Here is a 17,088-nt window from a genome sequence, read left to right on the forward strand (position 1 = left end):
CCTCTGATCAACACATATACTGGTAGTCTTTCAGCACACATGGCCCTCCTCACCACGACACACAAACATACTATGGAGTTTCGACTTCTTACTCAGCACATACACACAACATCACCCACATCCTCCACTACGCCCACAAAAGACACCAACGACGTCTCTACTATTAGATATCGTCTCGTCTATCCTCAATACACACCCATCCACTATGAAAGCGCAGAGCGCTATTTTTCCTCTCTAACAACCTATCTTCTTGTACCCTCGGTCTGAACGGCACATACGCTCAGCAGAGCTCAGAGCATAGCATGGCGTTTCCTTCAGTTTTCTGTTTTCATTTGAGTAAAAAAAAGTTGTCAAGCAAGCGGGCGCGGGAGGCAGGGTATTGCGAATTGGAATGCAGGAATAATCATTCTGGGATGAAGAGAAATTCAGGGGGGGGGGGGGGGCTAGGCAGGGACAAGGAGGGAGGTCGAAGGAGGAGAAATGAAAATATCATATGTATGATAGAGCAAATCTTTTCTTCTTTTTGACATTGCACTGGTTTCTGCCGTGATGCGCTCGGCGACTTATAAGGTAGTGCCTCATACATGCCATGTCTTCACACATACAGCAAAAACGATACACAAAAAAACACCCAAAACAGACAAGAAATCTCGCTCTAGGCCCCTAAGCCGAGCCAATCATATAATATATTCATCTCATATGCTCTGCCCAAAAAACCACACCATTTTTTCGAAGAATTAGAAGAAGAAAAAAAGGTCTTATTCGTTACACTGATAACCGAAAAATAAAAGGAACGCGCTCTAATGACTCTTCCTCTGCGCATTAGCCAACGCACTATTAAGCGCAGCCGTAACATCCACATGGAACAGCGGCCTATTCAGTCCCTGCACCACCGCTATGCGTCCTCTCTGCCTTGGCCCCTGACCAACTTCATATGCCTTGCTATCCTCAAGCTGCTTGTTAAAGCTACCAGTTTCCGAGGTAGCAGAGTCGGAGATATCTGCTGCTCGGGCACCGCCACTACCGCCGCCGTGTGCGGCTTCAACGTCTTGAGTACGGATCTGGGATAATGTGCGTTGAGCAAGCAGGTTCTGACGTGCTTCAGCTTGTGCGGCGGCAGAGTCTGAGCCGCCGATCTCGGCGACGCTGAAGATGGGTTTCCAGCGGTGGGTGACGCCATCTTCGGGAAGGTCGGGGGTGTAGTACCCGAAGCCTGCGGCGGCGAGGGACCGCTTGGTCCAACGGTTGTTGATGTTGCAGAAGTGCCAGTCGACTGTGTCGGGGGCAGCGTACTTGTCGAGTTGGTTGCGGACGTCGATTAGGTTTTGGATTGCGGTGAGGTCGACGTTGTTGACCGAGGAGAAGTCGAGAATGATGGCTTTGAGGGTTGGCCGGTTGTCTTCCACGGCAGTATCTTTGCCGCGTCGTGGGCCAGGGTCGTTCCATGGACGGTCGCCTAGTCTGCCGTAGGTTGACTGGTTGGTACGGCGGGTCTTGGCGAATATGGTGTCAGTGAGTTGATCGAGATAGTGGTTTGCATTGGGATAGTTGAAGCCTTCGCTAAACCGGTAGATGAAGATGCCCGGGTACGGGTCTTCCAATTCGATGGTAGGGTTGGACCCATCCTTGTGGTCGATGGGAAGGAAGACTTCGCGGATGGAATGCTCTCCCTCAACCGGCTTCTGTCTTGAATTGGGTGATCTCTTGTCGTCATCCGTCGGGTCAAGAATGTGGTCACCAACGACAGAGTGAATCTTGGCTCGTCCCATGAAGCGTCCCCTGGCTTTGAATAGACGGAAAGCGAACATGCCAGCAGATACAGACACAGTGACATAGATGCCATTTTCGATACTGGAGAAAATGGTAACTATCACGCCAATGAAGAAGATAAGTACTTCAAGTGGAGAGATTCTCCAGAACTGATACACTGTGTTCGGTGGTGTGATCAAGTCGAGTACAGCATGAATGATCACTGCTGCCAGTGATGCGTTCGGGATGTACCAGAACATGGCCGGAAGGGCGTAGATGGCGAGCAACACTACCACAGCGGTAATCACACCTGCGAAAGGTGTGCGGACTCCAGCCTTGGACTTGATAGCGGTACGGGAGAAAGAGCCGGTTGCAGGGTAAGCTCCAAGAAAGGGACCTAGGCAGTTGGATACGCCTATAGCCACCAGCTCTTGCGAAGGGTTTATAACGTAGTTGTTCACTCTGCCAAATGACTTGGCGATGGAGATGTGCTCAATGAGAAGCACAATAACTGTGGATGGTAGTTCCGTGGCAAAAGACTTGATGATCGGAATTGTAACCTTTGGTACGCGAGCGTGTTGGAAACCTCGGGGAACGTTTCCTAGCGTGGAAATAATGGGCTTGGTTCCGTTAGCCCTGTGCGACCGGTTCACCAGATAGCTGAACAGAATGTACAGCAGAATGACAAACACAGTGCGGAGCGTGTTCAAAAAGAAGAACAGCCTAGCCTTTGCTGGGAAACGTTTTGCAAGCTGGCCACAGGCGAATCGGATAGCATACAAGAGGAAGAGACATGTTAGACCGAAGGATGCGTTGAGATCAGTGCGTCCAAGATGCTTCAGCGAGTTGATAATGACTTTGTATGTGGCCTCCCTCGTAGAGAAACCTTTGATTCCCATCATGGTTGGGAACTGTCCAGCAGCAATGCTGATGGCAGAACCAGTCATGAAAGCTGAGATTGCAGGTAGAGAAATGAGGTCGACAATCCAGCCTAGCCTTATGAGGCCGAGAAAGAGGACAATTGATCCGGCAATAATGGCCAATGCAGATGCGATCATGTCTCGTGAGATGTTTTGGCCAGCCAATTTCTCTTCTGCCGATAGCAAAACTCCGCCCGTCACTGTAGAAAGGACAGCGACAGGCCCGATGGTAATATCCTTGGAGGTAGCGAAGAACCAGTAGATGAGTACGCCCATGAAGGAGGAATACAGTCCGAACTCGACGGGGAGCTCAGCGAGCTTTGCGTAGGCCATGCCCTGGGGCACGACAACCGCACCAACGGTGATACCTAGAACATGTAAGCATCGCGACTGTAGGAATCCTGCGTATTGACATACCAGCAACAAGATCTCCGATTAACCACTGCATATTGTAGCGAGTTATCCAATGAACAAAAGGGAATAAGCTATACACATATTCGCTGAATTCCCGAGCGCTGGGAATAACCTCCTGAAGCCATTCCCGCGCTGTTGGCTCTTCCTCGACATAGACGTCGGCAGAGTCGACGGTAAACACACTCTCGCCTCGTGTGACACGGTCCGAGCCGGTCTCGTTCCGGTAATGGAGATCGATACCCAAGACCTTTGCCAGGCCTTGGCCAACCTTGTTGGCTGTCGAAGCCATCGTTGATTGGACGTTACTCCAACGTGAACGTGGATTGGTGTACCGGGTCAGCCTTGGAATGCCAAGTGCTTGATATCCAGTACCAGGGAGTTGGACAAGACCAAGAAGGGTTCAAACAGGTGCGACAAGAATATGTCGAAGGCTAGTCGGAAGCTTGTCTTCTTAAGACAGCGGGGGGAGGTGGGAAGTATGGGATGGTAATGATTTGGTGCTAATCCCAAATGCCGCAGCGGAAGCGAAGCTTCTCAAGGGCTGCTTGTCAACGTAGATGGCGTCCGAAGATGGTGGGTGCGAGTAGGACCGAGACCGTGGCAGCGTCTCGATATTACTTTAGTTGCTGGGCTGATTGCGTGATCGCTTTGACCCCCAAATAAGCTATCCAAATGTGTAAATAGTAGTGGAGCTTGTCGAATTGCGCGACCGGCAAATACTCAGTCTACGGGATGCAAGGGCAATGAAGGCACTCCGAGGACCGGAAGCAGATGAGGCTGGGAGAGCAATGTCTTTGCGCAAAGCCGGCGTGGGTGAAAATTTGAGACAAGTGACAGCATGGCTGAACATGCCGACCATGTGGCCACAGGTCGTAAGCAACAGTGACGCCTTTCGCCGCATTTCCAGCTTCGATATGGGTCAGGTCCGCAAGGGTGTGCGGGCGAGACGGCAGGGATGGTGGGTGAAGGATGTGATAGTTGGACCTGGCTCGCACTAGTACCCAATAAAAGCGGATGGGGCCCGTATTGCGTGCTCGGGAGCAGAGATGTCGACTTCAGCGTGGGAGCGTTGCCAAAGAAGCTTATTTGCATAGTAAACCGTGTACCAGAGCTTGTACGCTATGGCAAACTAAAAATTTCAAAGCATTGACTACCGTGTCTTCAAGCCGTCTGTTTTTCCGCGGATGTAGTATGAGGCCTGCTCCATGGCGCAGGGCTGCTAGATGCTATGGAACAGACTGGACTCGATAATGACGCAAAAGTAGCCCGAAATCGTCAGGATGGTGATCTTCATCTCGAGCGTGCTCTTTGCCCAGCATGGCGTTCATGTTGTTGCAAGATTCCAGCTGACGTCACATCGTGTGCGAAGTCGGTACCACGGCATCGTTGAGACGGCGCTTGAAGTCCCAACGGGAACTCACATCTATTCCAGGGTAAAGGCTGTCAGGAACAATATGTACTATTATGGTATACTGGAGCTATGTCTAGCATGTACGAAGAGTGCGTAAGTTTATGCGTTCAATTAAGGTTTCTTCGGAGGATTGGAATGAATGGCAGCCGCCCGTGGGGGACTTTGCTTGTGACCTGAGACGCACGGACTCAGTTGAATGTGGGGGTGCCTTTTTTCAGGGCAGAGAGACACACGGGGTGCATACTGCTAATGTCCAGACAACTTCGTGCCAACATAATGGCATTTTGATCCTTCATTTGCATTCCACTGTTGGTGTGTTGAGTATACGTGCCTCGGCTGAGCATCACATGGCCCCTTCCTTTGGTCCATAGTTCCAGGATGACGACCGAAGACATGCCCTAGTCCACGCAGGTGGAGTACATGTTCTCTTCACACCCATTTTATCTCTTCTTGTCAAGAAACCACGAAAAAAACCAGGGCATGGCAATCTCAAACAAGTCCATAGTCCCGAACTCCGCGTCGTCGGGGCGAATAGATCTGCAAGCGGGCAATCTCTGCTCTAATTATGGGGCCTTTCCGCTGCCTAGCTCACAATGCCTGGAAGAAGATGGATGTCTTTCCACTTTCCCCACAGAAACCTCGGGGGGAAATCGCCGGAACCACTGATTCCCTCATGTTGCGCATAGACTTTTAGCGGGGCAGCATAACACGTATGCAATGATCCCTAGAACTCTTCTTGATGTATACGAACTTGGCGAGGCTGTTTCTGAACATAACATCACGTGATACCATCTGCACACCTGGATGCAATAGCAGAAACAGGACTGTAGCCTTATATTTGGTAACAAAAAACGATACAGGCAAACACTCCAAGCCTGAAACACAGTTCCATACGCCATGTATGGTTTTTTCCCTGTACGAACCTATTTCAAACCTAACCCCTCTTCCTCGCCTTCTTCTCCCTCTCGTACGCATTCTTCTCTCTCCCCTCCTCACCCTGAATCTCCGCCACAAGCCTCTTATACTTAGTCTCATACGCGCGATCCTTCTCCTTCTTCTCCTTGAGGCTCTCTCTCGCAATGAAATTGGCATCCTTGCGCAGCTCACGCATCGCACCTTTCCTTTCACGCTTGTACTCCTTCTGAAGTTTCTTGGCATCTGAGCGCTCCTTGTCGGGGTCGTAGTGGCGGTTGGGATCGAAGGATTCTTCGAATTTGGGAATGTTGGATTTGATGGGGAGGGGTCGGTGGTTGTGGAGAAGGAGAGGACGCCGTTTAGAACGTGCGAGGGAGATGCGGGCTTGTAGGTTTTGTAGGGTGGAAGTTTGCTTAGCTATCTTGAGGGGGCCAAGAAGGGGTGTAAAAATTTCGATGAATGAGGCTGAAGTGGTCCAGAGTTCGGCGGCTGTGATGACATTCTTGCCGTGTGCCGTGAGAAGTGCTGGTGTAGCGTGCTCTGAGGCCAGACAGAGACCAGTGTAGCGGACGAACTCGGGAATGTATCGCTTTGATAACCTTTGGTAATGGAGACATTGTGCGCCGATAAAAGCGCCAGTAGCAACGTCTTTGGTTGAGGCTGGTGAGGTAAGACCCATCCAGCGCGCCATTAGAGTGACAGCTGGCGTAACGACTTGATGGAAGTGATCAGAGGTAGGAAAGATGGATCCTATCGCTGATAGGATGGCGAGATCGCCAGGCGTAGGATCATTCGAGATCTGCAATTGCTTCAAGTGTTGTCGGAACTTGGTCGCAATTTGAACAGGGTATGAGCGTGACATGGAATGGATATGTCGAATGATGGACTCAATGACTACTAATGGAGCGGCTGGAGTCTCGTTCGCAAGGTACGAGACATGGTCAATGAGTGCGCAAGCAAAATCAGCAAGCTTGTTCTTGTTGTCCGCATGGAGACCGGCATGGTAAAGTGCACGTATCCTTTGGATCACAGTCGAAGTGTCGTTATGGGCAACTCCCTTGAAGACCTTCAACAACTCCTCGTGTGACCGAGGGCATGCGTATGTGAATGCCAGCTTTGATGAAGGCTCAGCACTCAGAGTAAGCACACCGTTGACAGCCTTTGGTTGCTCTTTGCGCTCTGGCATGACGTCCTTGAGGAAATCAGCATCTTCGTCATCCATGGCCATAGTATCGTCGATAGCGGAGCCAGCGTCAGATTCTTCGTCGGAAATGTCAGCTTCAGAATCGGTAGCGACGAGGTCCTCGTCCATGATGAAATCATCCTCGTCTTCCACACCCTCTGGTCGGAGCTGACCGGGAACTTTCAATCCAAATTCGGCAGCGTCGTCCAGAAGACTGTCCTCATCCTCGTCTTCCTCCGATTCATCAGCGCCGTTCTTGCGTGGCTCCTCATCATCGCTGATCTCCTCTCCACGCATCCTCTTCATGCGCTTTTGCTCGAGCTCCTTCAGTCGGTCAGCCTCCTCCTTGGCCTTTTCCTCCTCTGTCTTTGTCCGTTCCGTTGGCTTGGCACGCTGGTCCTGCAGCAATTGGCGCACCCTGGTATCGTACTCCCTATCCTTATCCTGTTGTGTAGTTCCAGCAAGGAGTGCCGCGCGATCGGCATTCATTCCAAAGTCGTTGAGCTGCGAGCCTTTAGGTGCTTCAGGTTCTGGCTTCTTGTTGATGTGTCCTCGCAACGCAGTCAGAACATCGTTAAGATCCTTGTCGAGCTCATCTCTCAGTTCGTCATCGTCTTCTTTTTGTGCCTGACGCTCGTACTTGTGCTGCTTTGACTTGGCTATGACCTCCTTCATGACCTCCTGCTTGCTCTTCTTCCTCTCTGGCTGCTCCTCTGCAGGGGCATTATCGTCTACCTCGCCATCCACATCGTCTCTTCGTCTCTTCTTCTTTAGGAAACCATCCTCGTCATCGCTCGACCCAGCAATACTAGCCGCATCGTAATCTTCCTCGCCAATCTCGTCATCAAAACGTAGCGATTGACCTCCGTGCGTAAGCTCAACCTCGTCAGCGTCATCCTCGAGATCAAACACATTGCCGCTCCTCTTGCGCTGCTGCTCCCGTTCAAAGCGCGCCATCATCTTATCATCCAGACTCATTGCCGGGTCATCTTCTCCTATTCGCCTGTCGAGAATACCTCCAACTTTGTTCTTGCGGTGCATCTCTGGCAACAGTGACTTCCTACGGGCTTCCTCGCCCTGGCTCTTTGTGACGCCAGGCCTGCCCAGAATCTTCTTAGGCGCATTTTCCGCCTGCGCAGAGACATACTCATGCTTGTGTGGGCGCGCAAGGTGCTTGAACTCGAAGGGATTGAAAGATTCGCGGATCGATGCGAGCGCAGAGGCTCTTCGTTGGTGGTGTTCGGCGTTTTTTGATTGCGACTTCTTCTGCTTCTTCGACTTTTGCGGACCAGTGATGCCCTGTTCGCGCAGCGAGCTTTTCAGCCGCTTCAATTGCGAAGGCGGCATTTTCCCGGTGTTTGTGTATCAAGACTGGCAAAGCCCTGTTCAGGTAGTGGCCGCGGGCGCTGCAAAAGAGGCAGAGGTCGCAGGCGACACGAGATGGGCGGTAGCATGAAATTATTTCAGCGGGCCAAAAGTTCGACATGGGTCCTCGCCTTAGCGCGACTGGTCTCCCCCACATCCACGTCCGCCCGCCGCACCACTCCCGACATCATCGCTCGCACGCGTGGAACTACACAGTAGCACTACGCCGTTATGTCTCCAACCCTCCACCCTACACACCCCAAATCATGAAAAAACCTCCATAGAAATGGCACCCAACATCCCCGACCACTGGCTCTGGCTCGGCCTAGGTACACCCTCCCCGTCCCTCCATTACGCATACCCCCAAACTGACCCGATCCCTCAGGCGTCTTCACCTTCATAGCCGTTCAACAAGTCTCCAAAGGTCTACAGAATATGCGCGCTCTAACCGCGATCCATAACCCACAAAACGTGCCCTCGCAACACCACGCCATCCCCTCGAGTCCGCGCTCGCCCACACACCAGGAAGACGCAATCAAGACGTCTTCGCTGCTGACCCTCGCCACAAGCCACAACAACGATATTCGTGCTTCAGCCACTAAGATCCTCTGCACGCGCTTCTATGCGTCTAAGACGGCAAAGGATCTATTGATTAAGGACTTGTATAGTAAGGATCAGGAGGTGGTACATCGCGCACAGTTGGCATTCAACTTGCTGTGTGACATGGGTGTGTGGAGGGATTCGTCGCTTGCACCGCGTATACCGAGAGGTGGTTGGCGTTTGATGGAGAGTCGGGCGCAGGTTGGCGGGGTAGGCGCCTCTGAGCGAGACGTGCGCCGGAGGAGGAGGGAGGCGGTAGTAATTAGTGATGGCGAGGGCACTATTGCGAGTCGAGGCGTCTTTGCGAGAGACCAGGAGGGTGAGGAGGACCAGGATGACGACGAATCGCCGGGGCTGCATTTGAACTTCATACCGGCTTTCTAAACGGGACTCATGTCCTCTTGCTATGAACGATGAAAGACAAGCAACGGCAGACTATGATACCTTAGATATTCAAAGCAACATGTGCATTTCACCACCATGATCATCTTTCCATACTGCGTCTTCAACAGCCACATCTACCGTGCATCTTCGCTTCGTCCAAACCCTCTAAACCCAACATCCCTCCTGAAAAACTTGCCAATATTCTTCAGATTACTCTCCAGATTCGCCCCGCCATCAGTCCCACTACTGCCACTCTGTTGCTGCCCAGGCGCAGGGCTGCCAAACCGATCCACCCCGTCTCTTGCAGCATTGACAAGCATATTCCCGAGCCCTGCTGCATCGAACCGACCTCCACTGAGACTCGGCGTACCCATGACGCTTCCCGCTCCGCTTCCCACACCCGTATTGTTCTGAACTAACAAGGGAGTAAGGAAGGGCGAGCTCTGCACTAGATTTGCGTGGTTAGGCGACGCGCGGAAAGCAGCAAAGAGGTCCAAGAGTTGAGTTTGCTCGGCTTTGCGAATCCCCTTGAGCTCCAGCACCTTGCGGAAGTTTGTGTCGGATTTGTCGGCAATGTGAATGAGGTAGGCTTGTACGAGAGCTTCGGGTGGTGAGGGACGGACTTGCAGCGTCTTGAGGAGAGGATCAATCTTTGATGTTGATTGATTAACACGTTTGATAAAACTAGGTTCGTGTGTTAGTGGTCTGCAATAGCACTACATGATAAGATTGATGAAGAATATACCTTGCCGGTGGCGCCGTACCTGGCTCATCGTTGAGGGTGGGTATCTCCGTGAGCCCCTGCTTCAAAACGTATGAGTCCAGCAGCATCTGCTCTGCTCCGACCTCAGAAATCGGCTTGCATTGCACAATGTTGGCAATGTATGCAGATGCCATCAGGTCGACTAGGTTGTCACTGAACGCTCGCGCATACTGTTGTTTGTGGAGGTATTTAAGAATCTCACCAGACCTCTCCTTGACATTGCGCAGCAGTTCGGCGACATACGTGCTCTGGTCACCAACACTCTCAAGTTTTGCCCAGGGCGTATTGCGCATCTCACGCCAGCTAGGCTCACATGCAATCTCAACCTTTCGGACCAGCATGCGTACCGTCGCACTGGCAATGCCCATGAAAGCATCAGCCTGGCTCTGTAGATCGACCTTTTCTCGAAACTCTTCATCTATACGGCCTTTTATTTTCTCTTCCAGCTGGTTGCAAGTGACGTAGCAGTAGTCCGCAGTGTTGAGGATGAGAACAGCATCTTCAATAGACGGTCCCTGGGCACCCGACTTCTCACTGAGGAAATAGTAGAGTACCTTTTGCCCGTACTGGTCCAGGTATTTGGCAAAAGTGGCAGACAACTCCTGCAGCCTTGTTCCAGTGGAGAGTTTAGCACACTGTGCCAGAGTCATTCGGTAGAAATGGAACAACTCGGTCGATGACGGTATGACTGCCTGAGGTGAGAACTCCTCTTCGGAATTCCGCAAAGGCTGCTGTCGATACTTGGGTATCAAGACTGCGAGTTGTCTGAATTGTTAGAAATATACTTTTAAGCCATTGATACCGCACATACTTGTCTTGAGACTCTACCCAGAGGCTCATGTAAGGCTCAAAAGCCTCAGAGATGGCTTGGCTGAAGCCATGCGGTCGTTCTTCCTTGGAAGCCATGGTGTCCACGGAAGAACGAGACTGTGCGATATCAGTATACGTGACTCGACTTTGTACACTTCAGACAAACCTCGTTAGAGAACCGCCGTTCCAAGCCTTGTTCGAAATCAAGCGTTTCCTGGAGACACGAAAGAAGGAGTGTGACGTCCAGACTTTGAGCGTCGCCTCTTCGCACTGATTTTTGCAGTATGGACTTGAAATCTTCACGGGTCCCTTCACAAAACGAGTTGGCCAGCATCTCGTTTACGCGCCAATAGGCTGGGAAGATGGAGGCATGCTCGACATCATAAGTCTTCATCATTCGATTAAACCAACTGTATCGCCGTCCGATGTTATCCAAGGAGCCAGCTTCGTCATTACCGCGGAAGACCTGCCGGTACTCGCGAAGCTGCGTATTGCAGTACCAGTTGATAAGCCGTGTCCGCGCATGCTCACCGAGCGCATCGATGACGAGGCAAGCTTCTGCCAACATGGCCTTTCGCTGAGCCGTTTCCCCCTTGGCGAATGTCACCTCAAAATCTTCGCAGACCTGCTCCAGCAACTCGCCCTGCACGTCCGCCACATTGCGACTCAGGGTAGCAATCTGGTCTATTGAACGGTAACTCTTGAAGTGGGCCACGAGTTGTAGAACTGCCTGTAGCAGCTGGGCGCACTCTCTATACTGCCGTGACTTGCTCAGACTACGCAGTTGCTCGTATGCCGTCGTCAACATCTGCAGCCGCTTCAAGGCCGTCATGGAGAGGGTCAAGTTCTTCTTTGTACTATCCAAGCGTTTTATGTCCGCAGTCATCTCGGTGATGGTCTGCTCTGTCTGCATGGCCCGCTCCCTGACGCTCTCGATCCTCTTGAAGAGGTCGGCCAGCTCAGCCTTTGCCGACTGTATGCGGTGCACGCTGTCTGCATCTGAGCTGGACTGCGACGCGATAACGGCTGCGATATCCTCGTCAAGATCATCTTGGTAGCTGCGAAGGGCTTCCGACGTGGCCGAGACGGAGGCGAGCGTGGCGGGGTGGGAGAAGATGGCGTTGAGATGGTCGATGGGATCGTATTCAGCTGCATTGAGCGTCAGCGCCGAATCCATGATTCCGGACACTACAGGCTGGCGTGCGTACTAGATTCCAGAGAAGGAGAAAGGCCAGGCATATGGTTCGGTCGGAGTCCGCATCAATGCCCCCTCGCGATCTGCTGTTGCACACGTTGCGCCAGGGAGTGTACGACCAGTCGGAAGAGGGTAAGACAAAAACCAGCCTCTTTTGTTCCTTTTTTTACTCTATCTTTTGCTTATCGTTCTTCGCTACGCATAGAATAGGATGCGTGCATTGTAGCAGTCGGAATGTTATTGGGCGATTGCGGAAGGTGGTGTAGCTGCACAAGCCACTACGTACATCCGTGCTTCAGCGCATCCTCAATTCAGGGTCTCAAGCCTCACCTTCGTCGCGAGGCTCTTAACAATTCATCCTTCTCGCCAGCGAAACCGATCATCAAATACCGCACATTACGCGTGGCTTACTATACTATTCAACGTTTGAAACAGCATTAAGTCGGATATATATATATATATATATTCAACTACAAGTGCACTCTGATGTACATCCCTATTTGGGCAAGGGATACAGAGGCACATAGAAGTAGAGGCGACAGTGACCACATGAAAGATGAACTCAGACACAACAGGCCTTCCAACAAATTGTATGCCAAAAGATAGCGTGCAAGATCCGTTTGAAGGCCGGGGTGCCTATGCGGTTCCTTGCTCACCGCCGCAGCTCTTCCGCCATCTCGGTCTGCTACTGTGTTTGAATGTGTCGCGCGTGTACCAAGCATGATGTTGACTGAAATCGCATAGAGTTTGCGTTAAAAGAATCGTTGAAATGAGAGAATGACTATATTGTGTTTAGAAATTTGAAAATTATAGGTCCCTAGTACAAGTTCAGCTGTGGTAGCTCGGCCTGAATGATGATGATAATTGAGTATATCGTACGGGCGCCTACCTAGGCCCGGCAATAGCTAGAGCTAGATGTGTGGACGATGCGAGAATCTAGGATAGACGGTGATCAACTTGGCTGCCCGTTCTTGATAAAGCGACTGTGAACGATTGAGCCATCGCCTCTCTTGCAACCATCTCAGCTTTATACCAGAGTACCCCCGCTTCTGTTGCGGTCCCTATACTCTCTACTCCGTTGACCAGATAATAATTTTGGGTGCTGAAGATTGTGCCTATAATGACAATATTGAAGCGCACAATCTGGATGCTGGATGCCCAAAAGATCGGCCCAGTATGACAGCACAACGTTCCGCTTGTGAAAGTGGTATATGTGACTTCGGGCTCATTGTGGCATCTTTTTAGGTCATTTCCATCTCCGATCGAATTGTGTACGTATTCTCTCATGCGTGCATTTGGATCCCGATGGTTCGTAATAGGTGTCTACGATTTTACAGAAAGACTTTCGTCGTCCGTATAAATCGAGGCCTCAGCCTTTTCGCCGTTTGCACTGCGCCGCTACAACGCTGATGTCGTCGAGTTTACCTGTATCAGTTTAAGCAAGAGAAACCCCACAGTAGGTATAGAGTCTCTCAGAGTACCAACCTCCTTCGATAGATAGACCCTCATCGATCGCCTTCTCCATGTATGGACTCTCAGCAAAAGGATCTAGAGCAATCTCCCTCGCTGCGTTAACGAGTTGCTGAGCCACAAACTGCATACCATCCGCGTATGTCTGCTCTTCTGTATCTTTGTCTTTGTCACCACTCCATCTCACCATACTGTTGCAGACATTTTCTACAATTTCATGTTCCCAGAGATTATCCACCACGCCGTCTGTCATGGCAATTACTACGTCGTCTTCCTGGATCTCTACACGATCCACCATCGCATTCTCGCTCGGCGTGTCAGGACTGTTCGTCCCTATTTGCCGCGGACAATCAAACCAATGCCATTGTTCTTGTGTCCTGAACACGACTTCCCTCGTGCTCGGGCGTATGACGAGGATCTGGGAGTCGCCGAGCTGCGTTACGTAGAGGACTGGGTGATTGGGTTCTTCATTATCGGCGCTAAGAAGCGCGCCGCACGTGGTAGTTGTGCCATACCACGCGCTGGGTTTCGAGGTTGCTTGTTGGGTAAGCTTGTAGGCATTCTGCAGGTAGGTGACAGGCTCTGGAGGAGTCGTAGCGTTGTAGGTTGCAGTTTCGACTTCGAGGGCCCAGAAATGAGCGATTAGACGAGACCAGAGGCTACGCGTGTCTTGTGTTAGCAATGATCTAGTGGTTTCTACATGGACGGATGGGAGTGCTTTGGTTGACTAACGCTGCATGCCCTCTCTCCCTAGTAGCCCATGCTCCTACGCCGTCATTTGCGGCAATGAAACTCTCGCTGACTAGCACGGCATCATCGCCATTTGTAACTCCTCTAATCATCTGTCCGTTGACTGTTGGCCGCCGGTCTCTACTCTTGTTGTACGTGCTGAGCGGCTCCGAGAAGCTCGTAGAGGGCATAGAGAGGAACGGCGGAGGAAACGGTCTCGAGGGTCTCTTCGCAAACAGCGCATATCCAGCTTCAAAGTAAAAGGGCGGCTTGGACTTTGGCGGGTCAGCGTTGGGGGGAACGGGCGTGGTCGTTCCACCGCCTATTTGCGCCTTCGGTACATCTTCCGAATACCATCTCGAGTGCCTCTTGAAGTTTATTGTCACGGACAAGATGCGCGTTCGTTGTGGTGCAGATTGCTGTATTGTGGTTCTCCAGGCTTGTGATAGTGGATGCTGGAGGTGGGGTTTATTGCGAACGCGAAAGGCAGGTGCGAGCATGCCAGCGGCTACCCTGTCTACAAGAAGAGGGCGAAGTTGGTTGATTCAGGGACTTTATTTCTAACCCCGTGGTGAACTGGGGCCAAAGCTACATAAAGAACCGCTGTTCTCCAAGGTTACGGTATGCGGGGAACCCGAGAGTGTGGTTTGCGCATAACAAGCGGTGGATCGGGGTTGAGATTAGGGTGCGAACATGAGTCAGCACATTTAAGGCGTTTGGTCTCTTCATGACGTCTTGGGGAGACTGGATCTGGTGGTGGTTGCCAATTTGCAGCCTCGTCATTAAATTATGGTTATCAACTGTAGACTTGGCCATACTGGATGGTCATTTCCTGGAACCATCGAGCGGCAAATGTCCATGTCTCACCAGGACCGCATGCTAGCGCAATGGAGATCAACTAAGTATGTCCCGATTTGACCTGCGGGCTGACATTTTTACGACTGTAGGTGGAAAGGCTTAGGAATTTCCATGGATTACTGGGCGACACACACCGGATCATTCCTCTCTTTGCACTGATGATCATTGGTATCCCAAGTCAACGCCAGCCTATGCACCACCCACCCCGACCTGTCCGTGTAATTCGTTCTCCCATTCCCGAGGAAATCATGGCGGTCCTTTATGCCCTCCTCTTCGCAAAGTTCTCCAGGTCCGCCCTTGTGGCCACCCCGAGTACAAACTTCCTGCTTGCATCTGTCACCACCGCAAACTCCTGCTTTCCGCTGCCGTCTACCCCACCATTGAAGAACTCTTCAAGCTCTTCGAGTGGTGTCTCTGTCGTGATGACCTTATACCTCCTGCCGCGGCGCTGGAACTTGTGCATGGCCTCCTCAACAGGGTCGCTGTCCTTGACTTTGCCTTCTTTGAGAAGTTGCTGGAGATGCGGGATGCTAATGTATCCAAGCAATGCGCGATTTGTCTCGGCAATGACAGTGAGGTGTGTGTAGTCGCGCTCAAGGCCGGACATGAGTGCCCATGAGATTGGGTCGGTAGGCTTGACGGAGAGGGCGGGCGGGGGATCGAGGTCTTCTACTGTGGCCTACCAGCTGTCAGTCAGGCATAGAGCAACGTCCGCTGCACCACCATACGCCTCGGTATTTGTTCGCCCATAGTGCCTGATAGTCGCCATTTGGTGCGTCGCTCGCGGTGCTGGGTTCCGCTGCCATAGTGCTCGCTGGGTAGGACGTGAATATGGTGGGGATGCTTATTGCGCAACTTTGTGCCCAGATTGAGAGCCGCAAATGCTCGGGCCTGCAATTACATCACGCTAAGCATGCGAAAGCGGGCTTTAGCGGGTAAGGCTTTTGCAATGTTTGGAGCGTGTGACAAAAGTCCCAGGTGGCTGTGAAGACCCAGCACAAGCCTGCGGTTGCAGCCCTCGAGATTACTAGAATGCACGCCTCAGCCTTGAATTGAACCGCGCTTTCCATATTGTGCTTTATTTTGCTTCCTGTAAATGTGCCTTGCAATTGCGCACAGCTATATCTACGCTGTACATATATTCCACGTAGCTCTGCTTGTGCCAGTGTTTGGTTTTGCAGTTGATGCCACACGTGATGAGCACTAGCGATAACTGCAGGTCACTCGCTCGTGAGAGCCGCCCACTTCTAACACCATCAACGCCCTCAACCCTGCCAGCGAAGGAACATCTCGTGTCCCTGTTGCACAGTATCCAAGTGGCTAGCCCCTGTGCTGGCGTCAGATTGATCCCGATGCCAGGACAGCACGATGGCTCCCCCGACGCACCGCTACCCCTCGCTCGATCGCTCCTATAAATCGCCCCGACCGACGGCAATTATGTGAAATGTGTGTCTGGATACATGCACTGCAAGTGCGCGCAGCTGGGCATACTGAGCTTCTAGGGTGTACAGACATTTACGGTGGCTCTCAAAGTCGTTGTTAGCCGCCGGCATAGGAAGCAGCAGCAGCTCTGAACATACTCTATGAGCCATACAACGGCTGGGGAGCGCAACAATACTCATCTCACTGCGCCATAGCTTAGTTATGGAAGCTGGTGACCAGGATGTATTTCGCATTCGTACGAGTAGCTTGCGGTCGCCCATCTCAATATACCAGTGCACTCGACAGGAAGCCCGGCTGTTTAAATAGCTAGCATGACGACAGATCGTCGCGGACCGACTAATTGAAAGCGGAAGCCCAAGGCAAGCCCAAGTACCTCCGTCGTCTGCTGTACCAGAAAGATGACTACTGGCTTATCGATAGCCAACATTGGAACGGAAATACCCAGCTCCCCGGATCGCAATAATCTGGGGCAGTTGTTTAGCCAAGATCTGCTTATGCAGAGGTAAAGAGACAATCCCGACTCAAGTTCCGATCTGGAGATGGTTGTCCTGTTCGCAGTGTGGCTCATACAGCTAATCTGTCCGGACCACGAGGTCTCTACACAACTACTGGGTTACGACTAAACTCGGATGCCCTAACTGAGTGAAACCTCTCTGTCGGATACTGATTACATATTCCAGCATATCCGCAATAACCCACCTTGACATCTGCTCCTCCATAAGACGAATTGGCTCTAAGAAGCCTATAATACTCGGGTTGTACTCTCCAAAACCCATCAGGGGAATAACCGTTGGTAATCCTCCCTATTTGTGACGCCGTTAGCCGATCCTTTAATATCGTCACTTTCAGCATGATGGAAACAAGACCCTGGGAAGAGAT

At 51.6% G+C, this 17,088-nt stretch overlaps 6 protein-coding genes across 6 annotated transcripts; 1 reads left to right on the forward strand and 5 right to left on the reverse strand.

Annotated features, from left to right (window-relative positions):
• Positions 1-800: 800 nt before the first annotated feature.
• On the reverse strand, positions 801-3,372 carry COCMIDRAFT_89656 (uncharacterized protein; the record flags this gene model as incomplete). Its single annotated transcript, XM_007687702.1, has 2 exons — positions 801-3,037; positions 3,087-3,372. 2 exons carry the CDS (start codon positions 3,370-3,372, stop codon positions 801-803), a joined length of 2,523 nt encoding a protein of 840 aa, XP_007685892.1.
• A 2,056-nt stretch (positions 3,373-5,428) lies between these two features.
• Positions 5,429-7,939, reverse strand: COCMIDRAFT_24528 (uncharacterized protein; the record flags this gene model as incomplete). The annotated part of the gene is made up of 1 exon (XM_007687646.1): positions 5,429-7,939. The coding sequence occupies one exon, from the start codon at positions 7,937-7,939 to the stop codon at positions 5,429-5,431; it is 2,511 nt and encodes an 836-aa protein (XP_007685836.1).
• Positions 7,940-8,243: 304 nt separating this feature from the next.
• On the forward strand, positions 8,244-8,941 carry COCMIDRAFT_89624 (uncharacterized protein; the record flags this gene model as incomplete). The annotated part of the gene is made up of 2 exons (XM_007687703.1): positions 8,244-8,286; positions 8,343-8,941. The coding sequence occupies 2 exons, from the start codon at positions 8,244-8,246 to the stop codon at positions 8,939-8,941; spliced, it is 642 nt and encodes a 213-aa protein (XP_007685893.1).
• A 134-nt stretch (positions 8,942-9,075) lies between these two features.
• Positions 9,076-11,691, reverse strand: COCMIDRAFT_3457 (uncharacterized protein; the record flags this gene model as incomplete). The annotated part of the gene is made up of 4 exons (XM_007687631.1): positions 9,076-9,625; positions 9,687-10,469; positions 10,516-10,631; positions 10,681-11,691. The coding sequence occupies 4 exons, from the start codon at positions 11,689-11,691 to the stop codon at positions 9,076-9,078; spliced, it is 2,460 nt and encodes an 819-aa protein (XP_007685821.1).
• Positions 11,692-13,078: 1,387 nt separating this feature from the next.
• Positions 13,079-14,408, reverse strand: COCMIDRAFT_89622 (uncharacterized protein; the record flags this gene model as incomplete). The annotated part of the gene is made up of 3 exons (XM_007687704.1): positions 13,079-13,134; positions 13,195-13,838; positions 13,912-14,408. The coding sequence occupies 3 exons, from the start codon at positions 14,406-14,408 to the stop codon at positions 13,079-13,081; spliced, it is 1,197 nt and encodes a 398-aa protein (XP_007685894.1).
• Positions 14,409-15,025: 617 nt separating this feature from the next.
• On the reverse strand, positions 15,026-15,572 carry COCMIDRAFT_34897 (uncharacterized protein; the record flags this gene model as incomplete). Its single annotated transcript, XM_007687660.1, has 2 exons — positions 15,026-15,445; positions 15,495-15,572. The coding sequence occupies 2 exons, from the start codon at positions 15,570-15,572 to the stop codon at positions 15,026-15,028; spliced, it is 498 nt and encodes a 165-aa protein (XP_007685850.1).
• Positions 15,573-17,088: the final 1,516 nt, after the last annotated feature.

This window comes from Bipolaris oryzae (assembly GCF_000523455.1).
Source record: "Bipolaris oryzae ATCC 44560 unplaced genomic scaffold scaffold_32, whole genome shotgun sequence".
Taxonomy (NCBI): Eukaryota; Fungi; Ascomycota; class Dothideomycetes; order Pleosporales; family Pleosporaceae; genus Bipolaris; species Bipolaris oryzae.